At 40.0% G+C, this 16,479-nt stretch overlaps 1 protein-coding gene across 1 annotated transcript; it reads right to left on the bottom strand.

Annotated features, from left to right (window-relative positions):
- Positions 1-14,050: 14,050 nt before the first annotated feature.
- Positions 14,051-15,790, bottom strand: LOC100609168 (GA-binding protein alpha chain-like). The gene is given in 2 exon segments (XM_054655591.2): positions 14,051-15,564; positions 15,567-15,790. Coding segments are annotated over 2 exon segments (1,359 nt in total). The 5' UTR covers positions 15,655-15,790; the 3' UTR covers positions 14,051-14,293.
- Positions 15,791-16,479: the final 689 nt, after the last annotated feature.

The raw sequence follows: 16,479 nt of genomic DNA, 5'->3' as shown, positions 1-16,479 counted from the left end.
GGCTTAAGAAGTTGGAAAAAATGACCTTAAGTGTCTCTTCCATCTATGCCTCCAGATTTCAAGAGGAGAAATTAAGTTTTAAACCTGAATAAACATGATTGTTTTGATTACTCACTCAAAGCACTGAAAAAGATGGATGGCTTTGAAGTTTTAGATAATAAACGATATGGAGAATGTAATTATTATTGATATTTAGGCTATTTTACATGTGAAATTTTATCACTGTGCTTTTTTATATGAGGCACTATAGTATTTTCACATAGTATAGTACCCTGGATGTAAAAGCTCAAAAATTGTGATTCCTTGGACATTCACTAAATCTTCAAGCAAAAACACATTTTTACATTCTTTTTACATTGATTAGTGAAAGACCATATGAAAAATCATTTTTAATATTGTTAATATTGTTACATACTTTGATCCACTTTACATCATTTTTATGTTCTTGAGGGAGGGAAATTAGGGTTCAGTTTATCACTGGATATTCAGGAGGCAAGTCAATCTTTTTTATTTCCTTATAAAATTAACATCTTCAAAAGCTGTTAAACAGAGGGTTATCTTAATTTTTATTGCAGTAGAGGAAATATATTTAAAATATTTGTAGATTTGTAGCAAATAGATACTCATTATTTAAAGGTTAAATAACAATTTTTTCTTTTGTTATTTTTGCCAGTTTAAGGCAGTAGCTCTGTATGTCATATAAATGTCTTCCTACCACATCAAAAATGTTGCTTTTAAAATTTTTGTTTAAAATTGAGAAGGAAGGAATTTTCTCTCTGTAAGTTTCTATCATTGAACACGCCACCATCAAAAAGAATATTAGAATCTAGCATGAAGATAATGACTAATAAAAATGAGGTACATACTTTATAAAACCATAAATCAGATTTGAATGAGGAATGCTTTCCACATCCTTGAAAGAAAAACTGTGTCTTGGGTTTTAAAGTGTTCTGAGAATGAATTATTAAGATCCTATTTCTATAAGCAAGATCAGACTTATTAAGTATGGCACAACTAAGAGCTAATTCATTCATTCTATGTGTGCCACTAAATAAAGAGATTGAGCAAGTAAAAAAAAATCAAACAGAAATCCTGGAACTGAAATAAATAGTGGCAGAACTGAAAAAATATAATAGAAATGTTTAACAGGAGAATCAATAATAAAGAAGAAAAATTCAGCAAACTCAAAGACAGGCTATTTACAAGTAACCAACCATAAAGTGAACAAATATACACATTTCAGAAATTTCAGAAAAAGAGAGAAAGAGGAACAGAGATTTAAATATATAATGTCTTAAAACTTTCTGAATCTAGAAAAGAATATGAACATCAAGTTTTATGAAGCTCCAAATATCTTCAGCAAGAAGAACCTAATAAAGATTGCCCTTGGACACATTATGATTGTCAAAATACAAAGATAAAGCACAAATCTTGAAAACAGCAAGAGATAAATTCTTCACATAGAAGGAAACCTTTATAATGGTATCAGTGGATTTTTCAGCAGAAGCTTTGCAAGCAAACTTGGAGACCATATATTCAAAATGCTGAAAGGAGGAAAAAAACTGACAATTAAGAAGAGTATATCCAACAAGGCTGTTCTTTAGAAATAATAGAGGTCAAGACATTCCAACATTTCAAGACAAAAAAGAAGGTGAGGGATTTTTATCACACCTCAACCTGTTCTGCAAGAAATGCTAAAAGGAAGTTTTTATATTGATATGACCAAATACTAATAATATGAAAAATATTAAAGTATAAATGTCAGTGAAAATTGTAAATACATAGTGAAATTTAGAATACTCTAATACTGTAGTGGTTTTGCATAAGTCACTTTGAACTTTAGTACAAAATGTATAAAAAATATTAAAAATAAAATAGCTACAATAATTTGTTAATGGACACACAATAAAAAATTGTAAAGTGTGACATATATAGTATAAAATGTGTGAAAGGGAGAAAATGTGTAAAGTTTTTCTACACATAGAAGTTAAATTGTCATCATCTCAAACAAGATTGTTAAGATACAACATGTTTTATATAAGTCTCATGATAACCACTAGGAAAAAAAACTTTAGTAGATACACAGAAGAAAAAGAAAAACTAATTAAAGCATATAAAAACAACAAAAATGAAAAAAAATTTAAGTTTGGGTGGTGGCTCATGCCTGTAATCCCAGCACTTTGGGAGGCCAAGGTGGGAGAACTGTATGAACGTAGGAATTGGAAACTAGCCTGGGCCACAGAGTGAGACCATGCCTCTACCAAACAATAAAACATTGGCTGCGCATGGTAGCATGGCCTGTGAAACAATAAATAAACATGAAATTCTAACTACCACAAACTAAGCTACAATATTTATGTCATCACAAAATAATAGTCAATTTATTTCAGCCCAAAAGAAATAATCAAGAATTGATTTCAAAATCAGTTCAGAGCTTTGCCTTCTCTGTATGGTGGAAGAGCAAGAAACAGACTCCCTCTGGCACCAAACACATAGGAAGCCAGACCAACCACATGAACCAGATGTTTCCAAACACTAGAAGCATCTGCAAGGAGCACAGGACTGAGGTCTGGAGGCTGAAAGCAAGAGAGGGGACCGCGTTGCTGCCCCAGCTTAGAGCATGCAGAGCCTCCTGGCAGTGCATGGTGGGAAGATATAAGAAAAGCATGGAAGTCCACATGTTAAGGAGACAGGGTTGAGAATGTGAGGAGAGAAAAACATGGGGCTGAGTACCAGAAAGTAGGGAGGAGGGGCTGAAGTATGGTACAATTGGAGAGTAGAAGACAGGGGCTCATTGAACCATTGGCAGGTATATGGGTAAATACCAATCAAGATAAAGAATGTTAGGTACTACAAAAGGAAAAGGCACCCTACACTTTTTTTTTTTTTTTTTGAGATAGAGTCTTGCTCAGTCTCGGCTCACTGCAACCTCCACCTCCTGGGTTCAAGTGATTCTCCTGCTTCAGCCTCCTGAATAGCTGGCATTACAGGCACACACCACCATGCCTGGCTAATTTTTGTATTTTTAGTACAGATGGGGTTTCACCATGTCAGTCAGGCTTGTCTCAAACTCCTGACCTCGTGATCTGCCTCCCTCGGCCTCCCAAAGTGCTGGAATTACAGGTGTGAGCCACTGCACCCAGCCCACCCTACATTTTTTTCAGAGCATTTTCACAAGAAAACTTGTCATTATGAGTTTAATATTGTCCAAAAGTAGAAGAAGAGAGAACATTTCCCAATATATTTTAGGAAGCTAGTATTACTCTCCAATAGAATCAGGGAAAGGCAGTACCAAAAAAACCCTGTCAAACAGTATGCCTCATGAAACTCGATGTGGAAATCCCCAACAAAACATTATTCAACAAAACCACATGCTTCACCCATGGGTGAATTTCTTCTAGTAAGGGAGGAGACCACCCCTCATATTGTCTCATGCCCAATTTCTGCCTCCAAAGAAGAAGTAAAAACTAAAAGGCAGAAATGAAATCCACAAGCAGACAGCCTGGCACCACACCCTGGGCCTGGTAGTTTAAGTTCGACCCCTGACCTAATCGGTTATGTTATCTATAGATTACAGACATTGTATAGAAAGCCCTGTGAAAATCTCTGTCCTGTTTTGTTGTGATCTAATTACCAGTGCATGAAGCCCCCAGTCACGTACCCCCTGCTTGCTCAATCAATCACAACTCTTTTAAGCAGACCCCCTTAGAGTTGTGAGCCCTTAAAAGGGACAGGAATTGCTCACTCGGGGAGCTCGGCTCTTGAGACAGGAGTCTTGCCGATGCTCCCAGCCAAATAAACCACTTCCTTCTTTAACTTGGTGTCTGAGGGGTTTTGTCTGTGGCTTGTCCTGCTACACTAGGAATCATAAAGATGTGGGGAAATCAAAGGAAATCTTTTATTAAGAATTAAAGTTGTAGACTCCTATCTTGAGTTGATTACTTTGAATTTTTGGTCCCAAAATACATACAGGACCAGGTCTAATTCTATGATTTTTATCACATGCAGCCAGATGCTGAAGAGAAATAGATACAACAGCGATATGGGAGTTATCCTCTCTAAAGCCCAACTGAAAAAACCCAGAGTCAGAAATTTTACAAACAGAAAAACAACATACTTATTCTGAACCAGGGAAGGAGAGGTAATTCGAACATTTAAATTTAAATTGCTATGAGAATACTGACTTGTTAGAAACTGAAGGAGCGAGCAGTGCTTCTAAACTCCACGCTTTTCCATCAGAATACAGAGATAGACAACCTCAAAGTGCAGTTTCTTCACAATTGTCTTCAACCAGTCATAACATTAATTTCTCTATGAATCAAATCATAAAATAAATATTAAACTCATGACATATTCTCCGACTAAAAGGCAGCAAGATAAACTGAACAGTTAGTTATCAGTGTAATAAATTATGTACAAGAATCTTATCGCTGCATTTTTTAACAATGATGAAACTAGAAATAATCTAAGTTTCTATCAAAGAATAAACAGTGAAACAAGTCTTGTATACCCATTCTTTGGAATATATTTAAGACATTAAAAATAGAGGCCAGGTGCTGTGGCTCACGCCTGTAATCTCAACACTATGGGAGGCTGAGACGAGAGGATCACTTGACGTCAAGAGTTCGAGACTAGCCTGACCAACATGGTGAAACCTTGTCTCTACTAAAAATACAAAAATTAGCCAGGCTTGGTGGCACATGCCTGTAATCCCAGCTACTTGGGAGGCTGAGGCAGGAGAATCACTTGAATCCAGGAGGCGGAGGTTGCAGTGAGCTGAAATCGTGCTATTGCACTCCAGCCTGGGTGACAGAGCAAGATTCCATCTCAAAAAAAAAAAAAAATAGAATCTCATGCACTGATATGGAATAGTGTAAATGATATATTGCTTGTGAAATAGCAAAATAAAACACAATATAGTATGATATAATGTGTTCAAAAACTGTACAGGTATGTATCTCCTTTTTTTTTTTAATTTTTTTGGAGGCAGGGTCTCACTCTGTCGCCCAGATGGCAGTGCAATGGCATAATCACAACTCACCACAGCCTCAACTTCCTGAGCTCAACGGATTATCCCCACTCAGCCTCCCAAAGTGTTGGGATTACAGGCGAGAGCCACTGCACCTGGCCAACTTTATATGTATTTATAAATTTATAGAAAACATCCAGAAAAATAAACACCAAGCTATAATAATTCCTTCTAAGAAGAGAGTGAGTTTGGAACAAAGAGGAAGACATGGGAGATTTTCACTACATAAAGATCTCTATGATCTGATATTCTTAAAACAGTATGCATTTCTTTTATAATTAGAAAAAGAGGAAAAATGTAAGCGTTGTTACCATTTGGTAGGAGGGCAATAGTTTTATTTTCATCAGTATTTGTATTGCATGTTAGTGCACAGCACGAATCTAGAAGAGAAAGCCCAGAGGAATAATTAGAAGAAAAAAAATCACACCTAAAAAAGTGAGAGGTAGTTATCTTTACATAACAACAAGCGTTCCAGGTGAGGGCTTTACATAACAAGTGTTCCAGGTAAGGTACCGCTGCTCCAGCTCCCTCAAATCACCTATGCTCTGCCAAGGGGAAGGTGGAGGACAGGGAAGGCCAAGTCCCAGTGAGTGCTCTCCCCCAAAAAGGCCTGTTTAGGCAAATTTCCTGTTATTAAGAAAATGGAGTCCTAAAGAGATGTGGACCCCTTTGGGATGCTGGCAGAGAAACAAAGTAGAATATGCCATGATCATGCCCTAGAGGAAGACTTTTAGGTTAAGACTTGAAATTCATCAAAAGCTTGTGTGAAGTAAATAAAGCTACTCTACCTCTCTGAGTGTCAGTTTCCACACCTATAAAATGGGGATTGCATGCCAACATCATCGAGTTGTTGCCAGAGTTAAATTCACAAAGATATTTAAAAGTGACTGTTACTGCTAGGGTCCACATTGTTTTTTTTATTTAAAAAAAAAACAGCATTGGACTTCAAAATACACAAAAGTAACAATGTCCATGTGTCCAAAGACGAGATGATCAGCTTTCTAATAAGCCTGAAGCGCGTAAGAACGAGATCTATCCCTAACTAGAACTCTTCACAGTTCCACTTAAGAGGACACAAGCAGGGCTCCAAGAAGCTAAGTGCACGGCCAGTGTAGAGTGACTGGTGTAGTGAGGGTAGAATCTCTTAAGACCCTCTGAAATGCAGTTACATAACAGGGTCCCAGGACACTGGAGCAAACCAGGCAGCTGAGCAGATACTACCAGGAATGGCAGAGCAGAGGAGGGTCGGAGACATAAATCTCAGCAGAATACACCAAACCGCAAAGAGCTCCTGGCTCTGTGAACAGCAGCTGTGGCTACATCAGGACCAATCTTCTAAGACAGCTGCTGGGGACAGCTGAGATCACGTGTTTTGGCAGCAACACACCCAACAGCAGTGCCTCTTGAACACAGACCACAAAATCCTCTCCATTTATCTTTAAGGTGATGGATGATGGATGCCCTCACGTTACAACATCCCCACCAACACTTGCGGACAAGTGTATTTAGAAACTTCCACCTAAAGACGGAACACTCAGGAGTGGAATGAGAATATTGGGGGATGGGGGAGAAACGCAGGTACTTGACCCCACAGACTCTATTGAAAAGAAGAGAAGAACCGCTGCGCTGTGGCTCTTCCTCATCTCACCACATCCATAGACACCACATGGTTCTTGTTCCTTTATTGACAAAGGTGCTGATGAGCCCGTGTGCAATTAATCCTGAAGGAGTAAATTCTTCACAAAGTACAATAACAGTGTCTAATATCCATGACCAGGGTTTTTAGGGTTTTTTTTTTAATGGTAATCCACATTCAGGAATCACAAATGAAGCCTGTTGGAATGTGCGATACGAACAAGGTCTTATTTTCATGTAGATGAACACCTTGGTTTTTACGGATTAGACATAAAAAGCATAAAAGCTGGCGCCATTCCAGAATCAAAGGGACTGTCCCTGAGGACATATGGAAATTAGGGACATCAATTACACGAAACTAGAAGTGATCCCAGAAGTTCCCATTGTCTAGACAGAAAAAGTCAACAGATCAGCCCGAGAGAGTAAAGGTACCTCCGGGAGTGCCGGGGGGTGATGAGCTTTCCATTCAAAGCAAAGATGTGAAGCCTGAGGAGTTACAAAGACTCCCCAAATGGTCCACACCTTGAAAGTCGCTCCCACAAAGCTGGAGCACCACCTGTTCCTGAGGATCAGGTTGCCATCTGTGTTTGAGACACTGGCCAGTCAGACATCTGTTGAGATGAGGCCAATGATATCACGTGTAAAATACCTAAACCATCCTAATTTGTAGGTAGCTATTTGGGGGACTTTCTACCAAATGGGTTGGTGAAAAATGGCGCACCAGAGACACACGCCTGGGAACTGAAATTTTCTCCTCTGCTTTTAGCATCTCCTGGGTAAGCCAATAATGGCCGTCCCTGCCCCCTCAATATCCACATCCGCGAAAAAGTCGCTGGTGAGGGTGACATTTTCACGAAGCCACAGCCCATGTCACCCCGTGCAAAGCTCTGAACTTGTGCACTGGCGGGCCAGGCGGCGGATTTCTCCCCACAGCGGCGGAACTGCGCTCTGGCTGGAGAGAAAAGAGGGCAGCGGCACAATGGACAGCGCCTGGACCTCAGGCCAGTTCCCACAGCCGCTTAGGAAAGCAGGTGGCTCCCTGGGCTGCAGGAGGCGCGATGGCCAGGAAAGACCCTGGGTGCAGGTGGGAGAGGGAACCCAGCTGAGCAGCGGGAAGTAGGGTGAGGACTACACCCGTCCAAGTTTGACAAGGGCGAGGTGTACATCGCGGCGTCACGCCCTCCTCACTGCCCAGCCCGGACCTGCCCCTCCTGTTCCTCTCCGGACTCACTTTCCTTGGCAAGGAAGTGCACGCGATCAGTAGCCAGCATCGTTGTGGAAGCGGCGAGGTCCACATTGCCGTGTCCAACCCTCCTCCTGGGCTGCCCGCCTCCTCGCATGTCGCCTGCTGGGATTCCAGTCCAGCCGCCTTGCCACCAACGGGCGGGGGACCGTTAAGAGCTACTGTTTCCAGCCTGCCTAGCCAGGCTCTCACCGCCCCGCTCCTCCCACGAGAACTGCGCCCCGTCCCCGAGCCCGGGTCATGCTGGGATTGTAGTCCCGAAGTGCCTGAAACAACGGGCGGGAGCAGTGAAGAGACTACAACTCCCAGCATGCACAGCGAGGTCAACACAGCCCGGCTTTCCACTTCAGGACTGTGCGCCGCCCCATGTTCATGCTGGCTGTGATTGTAATCCGGTTGCCCTGCAATTAAAAAACTGGAAGCTAATCAAAGACGACAACTCCCAGTATGCCAGGTGTAGCTCCCACCCACTAATCCACACCTCCCCGCGTCCAGAGCAGTACTGCCATGTCAAGGGGAGCCTGGCTGTTCCCAAACCTCTCCTGCCTGCCAGGCGACAGTGGGACCAGGGCGGTTGGTCCTACCTTGTAATTATGTCACTACCTTTTCCTAAGATGCTGGCTTCATGCTTCGTCAGTGCCTGAAGTTTGATTTCTCACGGAGCGGCAGGGGACCGGGGGCTGCTCACAAACCTGTCAGGGTTGCCATAGTAACGCTACTCTTCCTGTAACTGGACTCGCCCCACCCTTTCTCGCACGCTTCTTCCCTTGGCCCGGCCTCTCCCCTCAGCACCGCCCCTTCTCCCCCGCCTCTTTTCTTGGCACCGCCCCTCATCCTTGCTCCGCCCCTGACACGCCCCTTCGGACAAGCGGCAGTGTAGTCCCTGCGTAGGAATGGGGTTAATGGCCAGATGTCTGACATTTCTCGGACTTTTTGTGATCCCACGCGGGAAGCTCCCTCCTGAGTGTCTGAAATTGTCAGTTCACTGCCAGAAATGGATATAAGCGATCCCTAATAACTTGGCACTTGCCTTTTCAAAGCCGCCGTTTCCTCCATCCTCTGGGTTGTCACAAATCCTCCTTTGCAGCACCGCAGGAGTGCCCCTTGGACCCCGAGCTGGCTGCAAGGCCCACACCTGGGTCAGGCCTCGCACAGGGACGCTCCTGCCACTCTAATAAAGAGTAGAAACGTCACACTGAAAGGCCTGACCCTGCTGCATCCAGTCAGGAAACAGCCACAGGAAAGGGAACCCCTAAGCCACTTTGGGAGCCACATCCACCACTTCTCTGCCCCTGACCCAGGCTGCTTCCTAGCCCTTAGGGTCCTACTGCGGACCTCCCGGCCATAATTAACGCAGGTGCAGGACCAGAGAGCCCCTTGGTCCCTCCCAACACATGAGGGAACTTTGTGTGGTGAGGTCAGGTACAGTGTCTACGTTTCTGCTGTGAATAGGGCTTTCTTGGAAACAATTTTAATTTCCCTTTTTAAATATCCCTTTGGAACCACGTTTAATAATTTGCTGGTGGAACTTAACAGAGATAAATCTTTGAATCCATTTTTCTTTTCTTTTTCTGACACGCAGTCTCGCTTTGTAGCCCAGGCTGGAATGCTGTGACTCGATCTGGGCTCACTGCAACCTCCATTTCCCGGGTTCAAGTGATTCTCCTGCCTCAGCCTCCCGAGTAGATGAAATTACAGACAACCGCCACCACGCCCGGCTAATTTTTGCATTTTTTAGTAGAGATTGGGTTTCACCATGTGGGCCAGGCTGGTCTCGAACTCCTGAACTCAAGTGATCTGCCCGCCTTGGCCACCCAAAATGCTGGGATTACAGGCGTGAGCCACTGCGCCCTGCCTGAATCCATTTTAACATTGAGTTTTTCAGATTAACTCGAAGTACCCCACAACTACACGCTAATGAAACTAGAGGAGGCACAGCCTCAGCTCTGTGCAGGATGGATGCACAAGAGCAGAATCTCCATGGGACGCCTTTCTGGAGCATCAGTATTACTGCAGGATTTGGAAGCAACAAGTTCAAATAATTTTCAACGTTAACACACTGGAAATTTAAGAGAAGTCTGGAAACTCATCTACCTTTAAAAACTGTCAGTCATCTGTGCCTAAGTCAGACTTTCTCCAAGAAAAAAAAAAAAAGAAACTCTAAGGAGACCCTATTTTTTATTCTTCTAAGTAGTTAAAATTAGAAATCACAGCAAGTCAACAGGAAGCTCTCCTCTGCCAGTCTCCTAAATCACAATATGGCCTTGGTAGGGTTTTATTTGTATTTTTTGGAGGGGTTTGTTGACATGTTGGGTATAAAACTTGGGCGGGGGGGTGGTTGACCAATTTTTGGAAGTTTTCAGCCATTAGTTGGTGATTAACTTTGTACCTCATTTAATTTTTCTGTTCCCTGTCCAACTTGGACTCAATCACTCTACAGGTCTCTAAGACTTCATTTTCTTAAAGCTTTTTCACTCTTTTATTCAGAATGGACAACTTCTATTGCTCTGTCTTCTGTTTCTAATCTTTGAATAAGCTCAAAAGTATTTTTCAAATTTCCTTATCTTCCTATTGTTTCATAATTTCCATTTCTTTGCTGAGGTTCCACATCTCTTCATTGTTAGAATATTTTCCTTTACCCCCATGAACAGATTTATAATAGCTGCCTTTAAACATCCTGAATTACAACATCTTAAATATCTTAGGATCGCTCCTACTGCCTGCTTTTTAAATTGCGTATGGATTCTATTTTTGTGTTTCTTCACACGTATCATGAATTTTAAAGTTGTGTACTAAAACTGTAAAGAATCATTATATAGACTCTCATTTCTGTTGTGTACCTTTAACAGCGGTGTTATTTTTTACAAAAGGTGTTAATTGGGCTGGATTCAAACCTCAATACCTGTCTCCCCTACAGTGGGCACAGCTGAAATCCTCATTCAGTTCTTACTCACACATAGGTCATATCTATATTATGCAGCTGTGTTTCTATAACAATATGTAATATATTATGCAGGTGTCATCATTATAATCTGTGTTAATTCAACAAGCTAATCTGGTATTACTGAAAGCCAGGACCTCAGTTTTTTTTTGTTTTTTGTTTTTTGTGTTTTTTTTTTTACTGTATAATAGTTTTATTTTTCTCATTTTACTATTTTTACATTTTATGCACAAATATTTTTTATCTGTGTAAAAATAGAAAATAACTGTTTTATGTAAAATTACAAAAAAAATAAAACCACAAAGAAATACATAATTGTTATTATGACAGTATAAGTGTCGTTGTCGTTATTTAAAGAGTAAAAATGTATGCAAAAGTCCTCCTCCCAATTACAAAAGATTGAGAATTTTGTTTTTCCTGGCAGCAAGTGAAATATTGAAGTATCAATATTTTTACACCCTTTAGATCTGAAGACATTAAGTTAGTCACAGATTTGTTTTGCAATTATGAATTTTAAAACATTTTTGTGCTATTTCAAGGATACACTGGTTCTTTCTTAAAGGCAGTAGCATAAAATGAATATGGAAAACAGCAGACCTCACAAAAATATTTGGTGGTACAATTCTTTTTGTATCACACTTGAGTATCACCATTAATCAGGGGAGAAAACAACTAAACAGTTTTTCCTAATTAAATGACATAGACTGATACAAAAATAAATGTGATCAGTCAATTTACCTGAAGATCAACCACACATAGCAATTCTGCCTAATTTGTTTTTCTGATGCCAACACAAATATTTAGACTTTAGGCTAGCGAGATATGTATGAAAGTTGGCTCAATAAAAACTTCACATGGAAAACAAATTTTAAAACAAAAATGAACATTTCTTTTACTTAAATTCTTGTACTTCTAAGGTACAAATGATGACCAATAATTTTATCTTTCTTCCTTTGAATATACTGTAAATTCTATGAAAAATTCATTTATAAAAACAAAGCAAAGAATGAATAGAATAAATTTTATTTTCTTTCACAATGTTATATTTTAATGGAAGAAAAAAACTGCCTGGCTTTCTGATAACTGTAACCTAAGTAAAACAAATATTTTACATATAATTTGAGGCAAAGTAATGAGTTTCTTGAATCAACTGGAGAAATTAGTCATATTACTTTACCTATGTCATGCATAAATGATGGCAAGAAGAAAAAAAAAGCATCTGATCATGTAGGAGAACTGTCTCTGTTCAAATTATGAGAAATAAAATGAAAATTGCTAAATGGAGAAAATGAATAAAATATGATTTTAAAAAAACCATATGGGAATTGCACAGATGAGAAAAAAGTTTTCATTCTAGGAATCTAAAAGTAATGTTTCTAGCTTTAAAAACATACACACACATATATAATTGAGACATGTCTATCATCTTGGCTAAAATTTTAATATATGTCTCCCCAAAAGCATTTTAAATATGAAAGCCAAGATTCTTAAGCTCTTGATGATATACCAGAAGGGTATACTTTATTATTTTTTTAAAACTACAAGCAACTTGTCAACTCCCTAGGCCGTAAGAGGATGGTGCAAAACCTTTCTTGCTGTCTATTTGTTACCTGGCGCTAGAGCTTCTGTTTATTATTTCATATTGCTATTTTACTCAGATATTCTTACAACCACAGTGCCCAAATTGTACTAATAATCTGTCCATATATCCTCTTTCAATAAAAGTAAAAATGGAAATACAAATCTTACTCTGCTCAGATATCAACTGCAGAAAGAGCTTAATATAATAATATAAATGAATTGAGAACATGTTGTAGTAAAATTATGCGTTAAGATTACCAGAGAAAGAGATCAAAGATTCCTCCTCTCTCTCTTCTCTTCCTTGTCCTTAAGATCCCTGCCTCTTAGGATTCATTCCAAACCACTACCAGAATTGCTAACAATGCCATCTTGCCTGTATTATCATGTCTTTTTCTCCTAGTTAAGTCAAAAGCATTAACTGAGCTCTTAAGAAGCTTTTTAAGGGGACAGATTTAAAGAAAACAATGAAGGAGAAGGTGCATAAATATGTGAGAATCAACTTTCTCAAATCTGTAAGAGGATTAATAGCTATCTGCCAGTCTCATGTAATAATTCGTGCTTAATACCTTAAAACAAACAACAAAAAGAGAAAAGAAAGAAAAAGACATTTCTAGCCATTTTTGTTTAGTGTTCGCTTATGTAAGGAATGTCATATATGCAGGAATTACTTAATTTGAATATTAAAATGAGTTGTTTAATAATTTTTCTTCTGTATATCTTCATGCCTTCATATATGTTTATAAAATGATCAACTGAATATGTATATAGATATATGAATACACATATATAATATGGAAAAGGGAAAAAAAATAAGTGGAAAAGTATTGTCTTAAAGAGAAGACTGCCTATAACAGAGGTCGAATTTTCCTTTTAAAACTATTTGCAAGTAATTTACTAATGCCTTGAAAGGTAAAGTACTGCTGACTGATTTAAAGTCTTCATTTTATCAGAAACAAAGGAATATAAGCCGCTTTGCATAATAAACTGGCACTACAGGGTAATTTTTTAAAAAAGGAAGCCATAACAAACCAAACCAAACCTTTATTTTTGGGTTGAGGTATACCTTTTCCGTTTTTTAAATCTCTGACAGGAAAAACAGAGATCATTTTATAATTTTTGTAACAGCTGGTTTATTAGAATTAAATGCCTCTCTCAAAATAATTTAAATTCTTGGTCTGACATGAATAATCTATACAGGAAATCCTTAAAATTGGCTTGAGTTAATAAGCCAGATTTAAACCTGGATCTCCTCCTTCAGCACTGCTCTTTTGCCAGTCAACTTCTTACTGTCCTTTGCTTGCAAATATATAAATAACCTGATACTCTTAGTTTAGTAATTTATTATTATAAATTTATTTGGTATGAACATTTTAGCTCTGCTTGATTAGATGAAACAGGCACACATGCTTTAGCTGAGAAATTCCATTTTCTGGTTCTATGTAAAGCAACATCTGAAGCAGCAGAGAGGGGAAACAGTTATATTTTCAAAAATAGTTAAGCCAGACTGTTTCCTAGAGATACTTCGTTTATTTTTCATTTTCAGATACTACTGGCTATTTTTGGTAGGGCTACACATTAATACTGACCAGTTTAGCTTTCCTGACTGTTGACAAACTATTCCACAATGAACCTGCCTTCACACTGCAGACATTGTGGAGATCCTTTAACACACACATATTCTAAAATATATGCTCAAAGTAAAAAGATCCAAATTCACAAGAGTATGAAATATTTATAAAAAAATCATGCATCAGACTGTACAGCCTAGAAATAAAAGAAGATTCAAATTCAGTAATGAAGGTAAGAGCTATACTTGCTCTAAACATTTTAAGAAAGACTTTGGAGTCCCAGAATGTCCTGGGGCTCAATTATCCTTTTCCGTTTGCAGAGAAGGAGTAGCCAGAGCTACTGCTGTGACTGGCTGGGCAATTCCATGGAGCTGCATCTTTGCAAGTTTCTTCTGTTCACATTCTGTGACCAAACGGTTCAACTCCGCTGCACTGTATCCAGTAAGAGTCTTCAAGTCACAGACAAACTTGTGCACAAATCTCTTGCCTTGAACTTTACAAATCATGTCCCCATCATAATAATATCTGAATGCACGACTGAGTTTCTCATAGTTCATCGTAGGCTTATTTTTACTCTGTCCCCATTTTTGTGCAACCAGTTCAGGCTGATTTAGCTTAAATTCACCTTCATCACCAACCCAAGAAATACAGTCTCAAGCGTCCTTATCAGTAAGAAGTTCTAGCAAAAACTGCCATAGTTGGATTTGGCCATTGTTTCCTGTTCTGTTCCCAGGTGAGCTTCTATCTTCTGAAATCCTCGGCGCTCTTTGTACTTTGGCTGCCTTCACACTACTATTTATAACTTTAATGGTAGTAGGTGTAGCAGATTGCACTGATGCTGGAATAATTTGCACAGGTTGATCAATTGTAACTATTTCATTCATCTGTTGTTCTTGACTTGCCAATACATATTTTCGGAGAAGTTCCAGATGACTCCAGAGAATTTCTCCCCGAGGAACCCGCTGAAAAAAATCTTCTTGGTTGAGACTACATAATTCTCTCCCCGAAATGTTGAGTGTGGTGAGGTCTATATCGGTCATGCTGAATTCCTTCATTACCCAAACCACCCAATGCAGGACTTGGTCTGTGGACCACTGTATGGGATCATAGGGTATCCCAAGGCGTTCTTGTTCTTTCCTATAGCCTTCCAGTGCAGCAGCCCATCTTGTCACTTGTTCTGAAGTTTCATCTGAAATGGTTGTGATGTGTTTTGTGCCATCAAGAGTTATCACTTGAGCTTCTTCAACAAGATGTGCTTCTGATTCAGCATGGTGGGCATCTGGATCAATAACAACCTCAACAGTGTCCGCAGGTTTAACAATTTCAAGGATGTTTAACTTTGGTTCAATTCCTTGGTAAGAAATTACCTGTACACTAAGCTGTACAGTTCCATCTGTTTTTACTCCTTGGTCAAATAAACTTCGTTCTGGATCCAGGTGGATATCTTGCAGACAAATTTCATGAGCATCCAAAGAACACTGTAGTCTTGGTTCTAGCAGTTTCTTTAAATTGCCTATTGGTTCATTGATGTCTATGGCCTGGCTTACACATTCAGCTGGCGCGTAGTTTGTTTTACAATGCTTTCTTCTGTGCACTCTGCTTTCTCTGTTCCATCAATCTCAATTTCTATCAGCTCCTCTGCTTCTCTTTTAGTCATGGCTGGAGTATTTCAAAGGCTCAGTCCCACTCCAGAATCGGCCCTGTCGCCCCCGCCCGCACTCCAGAGCCGGCTGAGAACCGCAGCGGCGCGGGATCCACGTGCAGCGTCTCTCCGGGTAAGACCTGCAGCTCCCGCGACTAGAAGTGTGAAGCCCCAGGGCCCTTCCCGCGGAATCGGCGCTGAGAAGCCCCAACCCCCCTCCAGCCTCCAGGACCTCAGTTTTGTCTGCTTATTGGATTTTTTTATAAATCAAATTATATAGTATGTATGTATATATGTATGTGTATATATATGTATATATGTATGTGTGTATGTGTGTGTGTGTGTATATATATATATATATGTTTTGTTTTTTTTTTGAGACAGAGTCTCGCTCTGTCCCCCAGGCTGGAGTGTAGTGGCGTGATCTCGACTTTTACATCTACTTTCTTTTATACAACATTATGGAGTCTTGCTCCGTTGCTCAGGCTGAACTGCAGTGGTGCAGTTTTGGTTCACTGCAACCTCCACGTCCCGAGTACAAGCAATTCTCCTGCCTCAGCCTCCCAAGTAGCTGGGATTAGAGGCATGCACCACCATGCCTGGCTAATTTTTGTACTTTTAGTAGATACGGGGCTCCACCATGTTGGCCAGGCTGATCTCAAACTCCTGCCCTCAGGTGATCCGCCCACCTCCGCCTCCCAAAGTGCTGGCATTACAGGCGTGAGCCACTGTGCCCGGTCAACATTTTTTTTTTCATTTTAACAATTTTTAAGTGTGCCGGTCAAAGGAATTAAGTACATTCACACTGTTTTACCAGCATCCTCCACATTTATAGGGAGT

Source organism: Pan troglodytes, chromosome 6, assembly GCF_028858775.2.
Source record: "Pan troglodytes isolate AG18354 chromosome 6, NHGRI_mPanTro3-v2.0_pri, whole genome shotgun sequence".
In the NCBI taxonomy this organism is placed as follows: Eukaryota; Metazoa; Chordata; class Mammalia; order Primates; family Hominidae; genus Pan; species Pan troglodytes.
The sequence above is the reverse complement of the archived record's forward strand: the minus strand, read 5'-3'. Positions and strand labels throughout refer to the sequence as shown.